Source organism: Megascapheus bottae, chromosome 18, assembly GCF_031878675.1.
Source record: "Megascapheus bottae isolate mThoBot1 chromosome 18, mThoBot2.hap1, whole genome shotgun sequence".
In the NCBI taxonomy this organism is placed as follows: Eukaryota; Metazoa; Chordata; class Mammalia; order Rodentia; family Geomyidae; genus Megascapheus; species Megascapheus bottae.
The window spans coordinates 26,260,715-26,274,517 of NC_143526.1; the positions used below are offsets into that span (position 1 = coordinate 26,260,715).

The 13,803-nt window shown below is 42.6% G+C and overlaps 1 protein-coding gene across 2 annotated transcripts in view; it reads right to left on the reverse strand.

Annotated features, from left to right (window-relative positions):
- The window catches only part of Pank2 (pantothenate kinase 2), a 31,388-nt gene that overhangs the window by 2,790 nt on the left and 14,795 nt on the right, over positions 1 to 13,803 (reverse strand). The window contains exons 3-6 of one of the 2 annotated variants that reach the window (XM_090352047.1): positions 12,504 to 12,757; positions 11,011 to 11,187; positions 4,239 to 4,362; positions 1,175 to 1,300 (exon numbers count right to left, since the gene is read on the reverse strand). In XM_090352047.1, coding sequence (XP_090208173.1) covers positions 1,175 to 1,300; positions 4,239 to 4,362; positions 11,011 to 11,187; positions 12,504 to 12,757 — 681 coding nt within the window. The remainder of the gene's footprint in view (positions 1 to 1,174; positions 1,301 to 4,238; positions 4,363 to 11,010; positions 11,188 to 12,503; positions 12,758 to 13,803) is intronic. The other variant, XM_090352048.1, reaches the window with a different exon arrangement.

A 13,803-nucleotide genomic window follows, 5' to 3' on the forward strand; every position in this document is an offset into this window, starting at 1 on the left:
AGGCTAGACCTGAGCAAAAAAGCTCAGAGACAGCACCTGCATCCTCACCTCAACTCAAGCTTCAAGACTGGCACCCCTCCGTCCCACCAAAAAAAGGGCATTAAAAATATAAAAATATAAATATAGGGGCCAGGAGTTTGGCCTAGAGGGGAGGGGGGGAGGGAGGGAGGGAAGGAGGGAGAGAGGAGAGAAGAGAGAGAAGAGAGAGAGAGGAGAGAAGAGAGAGAGGAGAGAGAGGAGAGAGAGGAGAAGCCCAGACATAAGTCTCTGTAAGACTTTTATTTCCAATAAATTACTCAAAAAAAAAAAAAAAAAAAGCTGGAAGTGGCGCTGTGGCTCAGGTGGTAGAATGCTAGCCTTGAGTACAAAGAGTCTCATGGACAGCACCTACACCCTGAGTTCAAGCCCCAGGACAGGGGGCTGAGGGGGAACATTTTCTTAGGGGCTTAGGTATAATGCTTGCCTAGCATAGCCAAGACCCTGGATTTCATCCTCAGCACCACCAAAAGAGAAATTTCATTCCCTTTAAAATTGCTTAAACATTTTCTTTTTTTTTTTGGGGGGGGGGGCAATTATTGGGCTCGAACTCAGGGCCTGGGCACCGTCCTTGAGCTTTCTCAAGGCTAGTGCTCTACCACCTGAGCTACAGCACCACTTGCAGTTTTTTCTGTGTGTGTGGTACCCAGGAATCCAACCCAGAGCTTCATGCATGCTAGGTAAGCACACTACCTAGGCCATGCTCCTGGCCCTTAAGTTTTTAATTAAAACAGCTACTTTACATTTTATTACATAAACAACAGCTTTAAGTCTTTTTTTTTTCCCCCAGTTGTGAGGCTTGAACAAAAGGCCTGGGCACTGTCCCTGAGCTCTTTTGTTCAGGGCTAGAGCTTTACTACTTTGAGCCACAGCTCCACTTCTGGTATCTAGGGGTTAACTGGAGATAAGAGTGCAACAGGAACTTTTCTGCCTTTATTCCATGATCCTCAGATCCCAGCCTCCTAAGTAGCTAGGATTACAGGTGTGAGCCAGCAGCACCGAGCCAAGAAAATGTCTTGATTTATATAGCTCTGTATTTTTAAAGTTAAGAATCACCTCACACAATTACAAAATATTCCAGCGCCTGTCACTACAACATAAATTGTATATGACAATAACCAGAAACAATTCTACTTACCTCATGTTCTGAAAAAAGTGCTTTCAACTGTCCCTTAGACCAATAATCCAAAGCATATGCCAAAAGCCGCATGGCGATTGTATTAACTCTCAAGAAATTTCCAACAAATACCACCTGGTTAATATTCTAAGCACATCAAAAAAGAGCAATTAGTTTGCACCTTAATTTTTTTCACAGAAGCTACACACAGCATAGCACTATACAGTTTTTAGTAGTGATGTGACTGCTAACGAAATTTAATCCAATTGGTCCAGGGTTACTGAAATTTGATCCCCAAACAATCCTACAACTACCACATGTATGCCCAAAGCTGTCATTAAAAAGAAAGCACACACACAATTTTGTATTAAATGACAAAAACTGCTAAATAAAAATTGCATACAGGGGGGCCGGGAGTTTGGCCTAGTGGTTAAAGTGCTTGCCTAGCATGCATGAAGACCCGGGTTCGATTCCTCGGTACCACATACATAGGAAAAAGTCGGAAGTGGTGCTGAGGCTCAAGTGGTAGAGCTCTAGCCTTGAGAAAGTCCAAGGACAGTACTCAGGCCCTGAGCTTAAGCCCAGGACTGGCAAAAAAAAAAAAAAAAAAAAAAAAAAAAATTGCATACAGGGGGCCGGGAGTTTGGCCTAGTGGTTAAAGTGCTTGCCTAGCATGCATGAAGACCCGGGTTCGATTCCTCAGTACCACATATAGAAAAAAGCCGGAAGTGGTGCTGAGGCTCAAGTGGTAGAGCTCTAGCCTTGAGAAAGTCCAAAGACAGTGCTCAGGCCCTGAGCTTAAGCCCAGGACTGGCAAAAAAAAAAAAAAAAAAAAAAAAAAAAATTGCATACAGGGGGCCGGGAGTTTGGCCTAGTGGTTAAAGTGCTTGCCTAGCATGCATGAAGACCCGGGTTCGATTCCTCAGTACCACATATAGAAAAAAGCCGGAAGTGGTGCTGAGGCTCAAGTGGTAGAGCTCTAGCCTTGAGAAAGTCCAAAGACAGTGCTCAGGCCCTGAGCTTAAGCCCAGGACTGGCAAAAAAAAAAAAAAAAAAAAAATTGCATACAGGGGGCCGGGAGTTTGGCCTAGTGGTTAAAGTGCTTGCCTAGCATGCATGAAGACCCGGGTTCGATTCCTCAGTACCACATATAGAAAAAAGCCGGAAGTGGTGCTGAGGCTCAAGTGGTAGAGCTCTAGCCTTGAGAAAGTCCAAAGACAGTGCTCAGGCCCTGAGCTCAAGCCCAGGACTGGCAAAAAAAAAAAAAATTGCATACAGGTAGGTTTAAAAAACAACTAAAAAACAAATAGTTACACTACAATCCAAATATGGAGAGTGCCACAAATGAGCAAACTGAGATATATAATGAGAAAATTCAGCTTCACTAGTGATCAAAATTTTAGACCTAGTTCATTATCCAAAAGACATGAAATTCTATCCCCAACATTAAATAAATACTAAGATCGATCCACTCATTATTACTAAAGATGATCTCAATGGGTACAGCCCTGTGCAACAAAAACGGCCTAACCATCTGTGCGAAGACTCATAATCCTGGTCACACTCAACAATCATAAGTCTGACCAAAAAAAAAAAAAAAAAAAGTGAGCCACAAACAGCTTCACACACTAAAAACTGCTGTAGAGTTTTCACTGGCACCCAAATGCTCAGCTCTGTGGGAATACTTCTACTTTTCTGTGGTCAACTCACAGACTTTCATTACCAGGCTGGCTTTGACTGGAGATCCTCAGATCTCAACCTCCAGAGTGGCTAGGACTATAGACATGAGTCACCAGTGCCAGGCATATGTAGTTTTTTGTTTTGTTTTGGTTTTTTGTCAGTCATGGGGCTTGAACTCTGGGCCTGGGCGCTGTCCCTGAGCTCTTTAGCACAAGGCTACCACTCTACCCCTTGAGCCACAGCACCACTTCCTGTTTTCTAGTGGTTAATTGGAGATAAGACTCTCATGGTCTTTAGTGCCCTTTAGTGCCCGGGCTGGCTTTGAGCCATGATCCTCAGATCTCAGCCTCCTGAGTAGCTAGGATTACAGGAATGAGCACAGCACCCGGCTAATCTATAGTATTTTAAAAGTAAAACTCTACACCAATATGTACATCAACTAAAATGTTTTAAAATATGTCAATGAACAGTAGCCATCAAATGAATTTTGAGTTATCTGATCTCACAGTATCTTTTTAAAATGAAAGACAAATCTTTTTTTTTTTTTTTGGTGTGGTGGGTTATGGGGCTTCAACTCAGCCTGGGTGTTATCCCTTAGCTCTTCAGCTTAAGGCTACCACCTTACCCTTGAAGCCACAGCCCCACTTCCCATTTTCTAACGATTACTTGGAGAAATCTGAGATGAGTCTCACAGTCTTTAGGTTCTTTAGTGCCCGGGCTGGCTCTGAACCATGATCCTCAGATCTCAGCATCCTGTGCTAAGATTACAGGTGTGAGCCACCACACCCAGCTCAGGTTTCCTTTTAAGTCACATTTCCATATTAACTATTTAAAGAATCATTTTTAAACAAAATATATAAATAGGGACAAAGCCACAAAGCTGCACCATCTGGATCCTAGATCCTCTTTCCCCCAGTGCAGCCCATTCTTGGTTCTTTCATAGCCCTGTACAATGCTGCTTGACCCGAATGCTACAAGGCAGCACTGTAAAGAAGCTGAAAGCACAAAGACAGCTCTGCTGAGATGGAGGGAACCAGGGCAGGCCTTCCTCTGCCTGCTCAGTCTTCTCCCAGCTTCAGTGACTTCCTGTAGATTCCTTCCCAGGGCTCTAGAGCTCCAGGTGGGCTTGAGTCTAGAATCAGCATTGCTACCCACCATGATACACCATCCCCAGCTCTGCCCTACCTGCCTTCACTTCTCCTCAATAGAGGGCATTTTACCTCTATAGTAATACTATTTATCTTTAGTAAATGAAAAAAAACAAATAAAGATTAATCTGTACTTGAAGAGTTTTAACTTTGCACAAACTCAAAGTCCACCTCATACAACTACATTAAGCCACCCATTACATTAAGGTGGACCCTCTTAGGAAGTTCAGCAACAGAAGAAAGCTATGTCCCCTTACTTCATTAAGGGCACACATCCTTGCTATAGAGCCAATGTTGTTAGTGATGGTGATCAAGGTCGCTCGGGCAAGGTCCTCCTTACTGACCGCCTCTCGTTTCTCCTTGCTCATCATGTTTCCAAAGCTGTGAGGGGAAAAAAAGCCCATTGTTAAACCCTAAGGAACACAGCCCAACAGAACTTTCTGATGTAAAACTAACTTTTGGGGGCTAGGAACACAGCCTACTGGTAAGAGTACTGGCCTAGCATGCACGAAGCCCTGAGTTCAATTCCTCAGTACAACATACTCAGAAAAAGTTGAAAGTGGTGCTGTGGCTCAAGTGGCTGAGCACTAGCCTTGAGCAAAAACTGTCCAAGGACAATGTCCAGGCCCTGAGTTAAAGCCCCAGGACTAGCAAAAAAAACAATCAAAAAACCCCCAAAAACTGACTTTTAGGGCAACACTGTTCAAACTCTCCAACTTTTTATGCAGATGGAGTCATCTGCCCAATGAGAACTTAAGTTTCAAATAGAAGTGTTTCAAGTTTACAGGCAGTTTTTCCAACTGATACCAGCTAGTCCTGCATTTAGTCCCAGATTTACTGGGATCAACATTTACCTCTACTAGCAATTCACTCCAACCACACAGCTGTCCCACAGAAGTGATCATCTTCACATATCCTAAACTGCTGTATCAGAGCAAAGAAAAGCATAGAGGCCCCCAGAATAAACTACTTGTTTCAGATTTCCACAGTGAAGTATTTCAAATTCCTTCATCAGCAGAATGGCTTTAATAAACTATCAGAAGAAAATCTCAGCCAATCAGAAAAAAGGTAAAATGAACAAATGTTGCAAAATGGAAAATACATACTCAAGTACCAAAATTAAAAAGCAAACACATATTTATGAATGCCTTTTCTACTATTAAAAATCATATGCAGAAGTGGCGCTGTGGCACTGGGAGTTTGGCCTAGTGGTAGAGTGCTTGCCTAGCATGCACGAAGACCCGGGTTCGATTCCTCCGTACCACATACATAGAAAAGCCAGAAGTGGTGCTGTGGCTCAAGTGGTAGAGCTCTAGCCTTGAGGAAAGCCCAAGAACAGTGCTCAGGCCCTGAGCTCAAGCCCCAGGACTAGCCAAAAAAAAAAAAAAAAGTGGTGAAGGGGCTCTTGGGGTAGGGCAGTAGTCTTGAGCTGAAAAGCTCAGGGACAACACCTAGGCCCAGAGGTAGGGCAGCAGCCTTGAGATGTTGAGCTCAGAGGCAATATCCAGGCCATGTTCAAGCCCCCATGACCCACAAAAACAAAACAAAGCAAAGCAAAGCAAAACAAAACCACCATACTCCAGTGTATCTCTTCCCCTGCAAAAAACCCTGTACTCAACAATCTCAAAGTAAAATAAAAAAACAATCCCAAGCTGGGCATGTTGGTGCACACTTACAATCCAACACTCGAGAGTCTGAGAGAAGAAGATCCCAAGTTTAAGGCCAGTCTGAACTACACAGGAAGATCCAGTCTCAAAACACGTAGGAATGTTTCTAACCAAAGACATCTTTTATAATTCTTGCTACTCAGAGAAGCAAGGCTGAGGCTTAAGGATCAAGGGTTAAAACCTGCCTGGGCAGAAAAATCAGAGACTCTTATCTCCAATTAACCAGGAAAAAGTCAGACATGGATGAGGCTCAAGTGGTAGAGGGACAGCCTTGAGAAAAAAAAGTCAAATGAAAACCCAAGGCCCAGTACCAACAACAATAAAATAAAAAACACAAAGACTTCAACAAATGGTGCTTAGATAACTGGAGAGCTACGTGCTAACAGAATTTGGACCTCTACTTCTCATTATACATAAAAATTAACTCAAAGGGGCCGGGAATTTGGCCTACTGGTTAAAGTGCTTGCCTAGCATGCATGAAAACCCGGGTTTGATTCCTCCTTACCACATGCATAGAAAAAAGCCGGAAGTGGTGCTGAGGCTCAAGTGGTAGAACTCTAGCCTTGAGAAAGTGCAAGGACAGTGCTCAGGCCCTGAGCTCAAACCCAGAACTGGCAAAAAAAAAAAAAAAAAAAAGATGAAAAATTAACTCAAAATAAAAATCAATTAAATTAACTCAAATTTAAAAATTAACTCAAAATTGGACACCAAGAGCTAAGAACTTCTTTCTTTCTTTCGGCAGTTCCAAAAGTTGAAGTCAGAGCCTTGAGTTCAGGCAGGCAATGAACTCTCCAGTATTTTTTTCTTCAGTTATGTTTGAGGTAAGATCTCACATACATGCCCAGTCTGGGTGAAATCCTATTTATGGTTCCCATGGCAGTGGACACTGGTAGTGGAGACGAGGGCCTCATGAACTTTCTGGCCCAATTGGCCACAAATTATCTTCCCAATCTCCACCTCCAACCAGTAGTCAAGATTACAAAGTCTTACTACATAACCAAAGCTGACCTCAAATTCAAAATCTTTCAGCTTCTTGCCTCCACTTCCCCATTGTTAGAATTACACCATGCCTGGCTTCAAAAAACTTAACTGTTCCTAATCACAGATTCAAGACCTCTAACATGTTAGTAACCTTCAAAAGTCAGTAGCATTCTCTTATCTCTTCTACTACTGAGAATTTACCCACAACCTGTGCATGCTATACAAGCACACTACCACTGATAACCATCCCCAACCCAAAGGTTTAAGTATGAAACAAAAAGTACAGAGATAGGGGCTGGGAGTTTGGCCTAGTGGTAGAGTGCTTGCCTAGCACACACGAAGACCCGGGTTCAATTCCTCAGTACCACATACACAGAAAAAAGCTGGAAGTGGTGCTGAGGCTCAAGTGGTAGAGCTCTAGCCTTGAGAAAGTGCAAGGACAGTGCTCAGGCCCTGAGCTCAAGCCCAGGACTGGCAAAAAAAAAATAGGGAAGGAAAGGGGAAAAACAAGATGACTGGTAGGGAGTGGGGGAGGGAAAGTGGGAAAAACACCAGAAAGAGGTATCAATGTTCAAAAAGTAAAACGTACCCACTACCTGATGAATGTAACTGTAAACCCTCTATATGTCACCCTGACCAAAAAATAATTTTTTTTAAACAACATCAAAACTTCACCATTAGCCATCAGGCAACCCATAATGAAAGTTGGGCATGGTGGCACATACTTGTAATCCCAGCACTTAGAAGGCTGCAGTAGAAAAGGTCCTGAGTTTAAGATCAACCAGGGCTACAGAGTCAAACTTTGAGACCTTGTTTCAAAAATGAAAAGAAAGAGACAGGAGTTTGGTGCAGTGGTAGAGTGCTTGCCTAGCATGCACGAAGACCTGGATTCAATTCCTTGTTACTACATACATAGAAAAGGCCAGACGTGGTGCTGTAGACTCAAGTGGTAGAGCAGTAGCCTTGAGGAAAGCCCAAGGACAGTGTTTACGCCCTGAGTTCAAGCCCTAGAAAGAGAGAAAGAGAGAGAGAGAGAGAGAGAGAGAGAGAGAGAGAGAGAGAGAGAGAGAGAGAGAGAGAGAGAGAGAGAGAGAGAGAGGAAGGAAGGAAGGAAGGAAGGAAGGAAGGAAGGAAGAATGAGAGATAGAGGAGTTAGAATATAACCCATTTCTAGATATATATATATCCAAAAGAATAAAAAATATGAAATATGTCCACACTGTTAAGTGCTGGTAGCTCATGCCTATAAACCTCGATCTCAGGAAACAGATCTGGGGATCACAGTTCAAATCTAGTTTGTAAGTCCATGAGATTTTTAACTCCAAAAAACTATTATCTTACAAAAAAGCTGGGTAATGGGGTGTATGTTTGCAATCCATGCTACACAGGAAGTAGAGATAGGAGAATCATAGTCTGAGGCTGGCTTGAGCAAAAACACAAGCCTCTATCTGAAAAACTAAAAGCAAAAGTGGTAAGCATTTGCCTAGCAAGCTTTAAGATCCTAAATTTAATCTCCCACACTAAAAAAAAATAAATAACTTGGCAATGAGGAAGCAATGCATGACAAAATGAGTCAACCTTGAAAATATTATAACAGAGGAGAATGACATAAGGGATGACATTGTACTCACAATGCATTGTACTCATAATCTGACCTGCTGAATTGAAACCCCTTTATATAAACTACTTAAAATTTTTAAAAAAGAAAGTTGGGAGCTAAAAGAAGGCACAGAAAGGGAATAAGGAAGTGTTAAGAAATACAATCCAGCTTAAATGGAAATTGAACTGTGTAACATATGGGCAGAGACAGGAGGAAATGGGGAGATAGGGTTAGGGGGGAAAGGTTAGATTACATTGTCCAAAGAAAGAAATGTACTCATTATTTGACTAATGAAATGGCACAACATCTTTTTCTTTTTCTTTTTTTTTTTTTTTTTTTTTGGGTGGGGGGTCATGGGGCTTTTACTAACTCTGGGGCTAGGTGGTGTCCTTGAGCTCTAGAGCTCAAGGCTACCTACCACCTTACCCGTGAGCCAAGCCCCACTTTCCATTTTCTACAGGTTAATTGGAGATAAGTCTCAGGTCCTTTCAGGGCTGGCTTTGACCCTTGATCCTCAGATCTCAGCCTCCGGAGTAGCTAGAATTACAGGCCTCAGCCACCCGCCAGGCTAAAACAACATCTTCAAAACAACAATAAAAATATTTTTTAAAAAAGAAAGAAAAGAGGCCAGGAGTTTGGCCTAGTGGTAGAGTGCTTGCCTAGCGTGCGTGAGGACCCTGGTTCGATTCCTTGGTACCACATACATAGACAAAAGCTGGAAGAGGTGCTGAGGCTCAAGTGGTAGAGCTCTAGCCTTGAGAAAGCCCAAGGATAGTGCTCAGGCCCTGAGCTCAAGACTGGCACAAAAAGAAAGAAAGAGAGAGAGAGAGAGAGAGAGACAGAGAGAGACAGAGAGAGACAGGGAGGGAGGGAGGGAGGGAGGGAGGGAGGGAGGGAGGGAAGGAGGGAGGCCGGAGTTTGGTCTAGTGGTAGAGCTCTTGCCTAGCATGCATGAAAATCCGGGTTTGATTCCTCGGCACCACATACATGGGTGCTGTGACTCAAGTGGCAGAGTGCTAGCCTTGAGGAAAAAGCCCAAGGACAGTGCTCAGGCCCTGAGTTCAAGCCCATGGAAGAGTGGTATCATCTGGGGGTTCAGACTACAAAGAGACTTCAGATCCCTCAGTCAACTCCATTCAGCATAGAAAATGTCACTGTTCTTAGCCCGGCCTCTGTGGAACATTTTCAGTTACAGGGAACCCCCTCCTCTTTAAAAGCCATTTAAAGTGCTGTTGAAGCTGGGCCAGTGACTCATGCCTGTAATCCTAGCTACTCAAGAGGCTGAGATCTGAGGATCAAGGGTCAAAGTCAGCCTAGGCACTAAAGTCAGTGAGACTCTTATCTCCAAAACACCAAGAAAACTGCAAGTGGTGCTGTGGCTCGAGGGGTAGGGAGATAGCCTTGACAGCTCCCAGGCTCAGAGTTCAAGCCCCATGACGAACAAACAACCCCCCCCCCAAAAAAAAAGAAAAGAAAGAAAGAAAAGACCAGCTGCCGGTGGCTCGTGCCTGAAGTCCTAGCTATTCAGGAGGCTGATATCTGAGGACTGAGGTTCAAAGCTGGGGCACAAAAGTCTGTGAGACTCTTATCTCCCATTAACCACCAGTAAACCAGAAGTGGTGCTGTGGCTTAAGGGGTAGGGCAGCAGCCTTGTGCTAAAGAGTTGAGGGACAATGCCCAGGCCCAGAATTCAAACCCCACAACTGACAAAAAGACGGGCGGATAGATGGATAGATGGATGGATGGATGGATGGATGGATGGATGGATGGATGGATAGATGGGCGGACGGACAGATAGATAGAAGGGAGGAAGTAAAGGAGGAAGGGAGGGAAGGAAGAAAGGGAGCGACAGAGGAAAGGAAATCCAGGAGCCAGATGCCAGTGGCTCACTACCTACTTCAGGAGACTGAGATCTGAGGATTGCAGTTCAAAGCCAACCCTGGTGGCTAGTCTATAAGACTACAAGTGGTGCTATGGCTCAAGCAGTAGAGTGCTAGCCTTGAGATGAAGATCTCAGGGACAGTGCCCAGGCCCTAGGTTCAAGCCCCACAACCACCAAAAATAAAGAAAGAAAAGAGATTATTCTAAGCAAAAATAGCCAAATATGATCACGTTGTACATTGTATGATACCATTTAGACTAGGCAAATATAAACACAGAAGTAGATTTGCATTGGATAGGGTAAGGGGTGGGGATTTACAACTAATGGGAATAGTTTGTTTCTAATATGAAGAAGATATTCTGAAAATAACTTATGGTGAAGTGGCATAATTCTGCAAATATACTAGAAAACACTAAATTATATACTATATGAACAGGTGACTTTGTAATAAATCATATTTCACTATAAGCTGTTTAAAAGAAAACATGCTGCCCAGCAATGACGGCTCACCCTGTAATCCTAGTTACTGAAGGATTTGGAAGATTGCTATTCGAAGCAGCCTGGACAGAAAAACCCATGAAAATCTTTCTCTAATTAACCAACAAAAAGTTAGGCTGAAGACATGGCTCCAGTGGTAGAGTGCCACGGTGAGCAAGAAAGCCAGTGAGTTCAATTCTTAGCATAAGCACAGGAAACGTATGCCTCTTGTTCAGGATTTTATCCCTGCATTTTTCTTTTTTCCCCTCAAGGCTAAAGCTCTACCACTTGAGCCACAGCACCACTTCCAGCTTTTCCTGGATTTGTGGCAACAAGGAATCAAACCCAGGGCTTTGTGTATACTAGGCCATGCTCCTGGCCCCTATCCCTGCATTTCTTACAGCACACATACTCCCTCTTACCTTGAAGCCACGGCCCAGCCTGGCAATCCAAACCTCTCATAGTCTCCTCCATAAATGTCCCGTACTAATTTATCCACTTTGGTGCTATCTCCACGAGATGCCATTTCAAGAGCTTCTTCAAAAGTGGTACAGCCAGTAAGCAGACAGCAGAGACCAAAAAACGTTCCTCCTCCAAGACTGTGATTAAAAACAAGCAGCTCAGTATTATAATCTTGGGGGGGGGGGGGTTAGAGGGTAGGTTCAGTATAGCATTAGAATTCAGGGCTCAAGTTTGTTCAGCTTTGCTTGGTTGGCTGAAACTCTACCATTGAGCCAAGTTTCCAGCCCTATTATAACGTTTTTTAAAATAGGAACAGGAAAGTGAGCATTTCATTTACAAATCCTGAAACCATACTCACTCATATCAATCAACTCTTATCCCGATCTAGTCATGCAGGTCGGACTGAAGTCTAGAGAAAGATTTTTTTTAAGTGCCTCATGTAAACTTTGAATGCATTGGGCACATTCATGTGAGCCAGCAACAAAGTAGCAAAATGTAAGGTCCTGCCCATGTTTCAAGTGCAGGCTTGGTGCCCATCAGCCTGACATACGTGGGGTCATGTTGGTACCTCCTTCCTTTCCTGGTTATCTTAGCTACTTCAGGTGTGCCTTATCTGAGGACAAGAATTACAGAATCAAGGGCCAGGAGCACAGTGGTAGAGTGCTTGCATAGCATGCATGAAGCCCTGGGTTTGATTCCTCAGTACCACATACACAGAAAAAAAACCAGAAGTGGTGCTGAGGCTTAAAAAGTAGAGTGCTAGCCTTGAGGAAGCCCAAGGACTGTACCCAGGCCCTCAGTTTGAGCCCCAGAACTGGCAAAAAAAAAAAAAAAAAAGCAAAATAAAAAAACACACTACAGACCTTGAACAATTGTTTGTTAAACTTGTCATTTAAAATATGATGTAAACATAAGCCACATAATTAATGATTGTTGTTCTTAAGGTACTATGTTATCTCTCATCACTTCTACTGTCCCTTGGTTATCTCATATTGTTACACTATCTCACTTTGTTACCTGATATATCGGATATATTTGTATTTGATTATCTGAAATTGAATAGGGAACAGGGGAAAACAAGATGAGGGGTGGGGGAGGGGGGAAAGGAAATGGGGACCGTGACATGTGAGAGGGTATCAATGTGTGGGAATTAAGGCACCATTTATCTGGCAAATATCATGTAACCCTTCTATTAATTACAATAAAAAATATATTAAAAAGAAAAACACACTACAGAATCAATAGTCTATAGAGACAACATTTTATGGAACTACAGTCATAAAATTCTAAACAAAAGATACAACAGGTCATGAAATCAAAATTTTGAAGAAACATGGATTTGTAAAACCCCCAAATTTTTAATCTTTCACATAATTTCAACTAATTCTTGAAGACAGTTAGATGTAATATCTAAAAACTTGATTAAACAATGATTTCTTCATAAAATACTTACCTGGTACCCGTGACCCTCTTATAATTATCTTTGGAATATACTGCTAAGATGCTAACCCCTGAGCCAATGTTCACAAGAAGCAGAGGGTATGGATTTTTCAAATTAAATGGTAACTTCTGACATTTTTCAGAATCAGCAGGGTTTTCAAAGTAATAACACGGTGACCGTCCATTAAATCCAACTGAATCAATGTATAAAATTCCTTTTATTAAGCAATCTAGTTCATCCAGTTTGCAAAGCTGAAGATCTCCTATCTGTAATAAAGTAAAAACATATTTAGATTTTTAATAAGCCCACAGATATTTTTTGAAATTCCATTACAAAACATCCCCTCTATATTAACAAGCCATAAAAACATATCCACCATACATAATGTACACCATTATGTATATTTTACAGAACAAAACTGGGGATTACAAAAGGGAAGGAGATGACTAAACAGACTCCTGTTTCCACAGACCAAGTACAATCTAGTTACAAACCACTGTAGTAGCTAGCTAGAAGAGTCCCCAAATCACAAGTGAGCATTTAGAAAATGTCAAGCAGAAAAGCGGATCTCTTATAGCAGGGACAGGATACAGGTACACAGCTGACAATATGGCTCTAACAGAACACCTAATGATAACAGTAGCAGAGTCATAAAATCTCTTCCAAAAGACCATCCTCAAGACTACAGAGGAATAGCAAAAGAAGCCACAGGAGCCGGGAGTTTGGACTAGTGGTAGAGTGCTTGCCTAGCATGCACGAAGATCAACGTTTAATTCCTAAGTACCACATACGTAGAAAAGTCCAAAGCGGTGCTGTGGCTCAAGTGGTAGAGCTCTAGCCTTGAGAAAGCCCAAGGACAGTGCTCAGGCCCTGAGTTCAAGCCCCAGGACTGGCAACAAAAAAAAAAAGCCACAAATTACTATTTAACAACCTGAACCCAAAGGACTACGAGTGCCCACCTGTAATCCTATCCACGAAAGAGGCTGAAATCTAAGGACCATGGTTCAAAGCCACCCTAGGCACAAAAGTCCATGAGACTTTTATTTCTACTTAACCATCAGAAAGTAGTTAATCACTTAACCACTAGAAGTAGTGCTGTGGCTAAAGGAATAGGGTGCTAGCCTTGAGCTGAACAACACAGGGACAATAACCAGGCCCAGAGTTCAAGTCCCACAATTAAAAAAAAAAAAATTGCCAACTGCCTACTTTTCAGTGGTGTGTGTGTGTCTGTGTGTCTGTGTCTGTGTGTGTACACATGTAACTATACACTGTAATTTTTAACATATACTAGGTTTGGCGTACAATGTTAGCA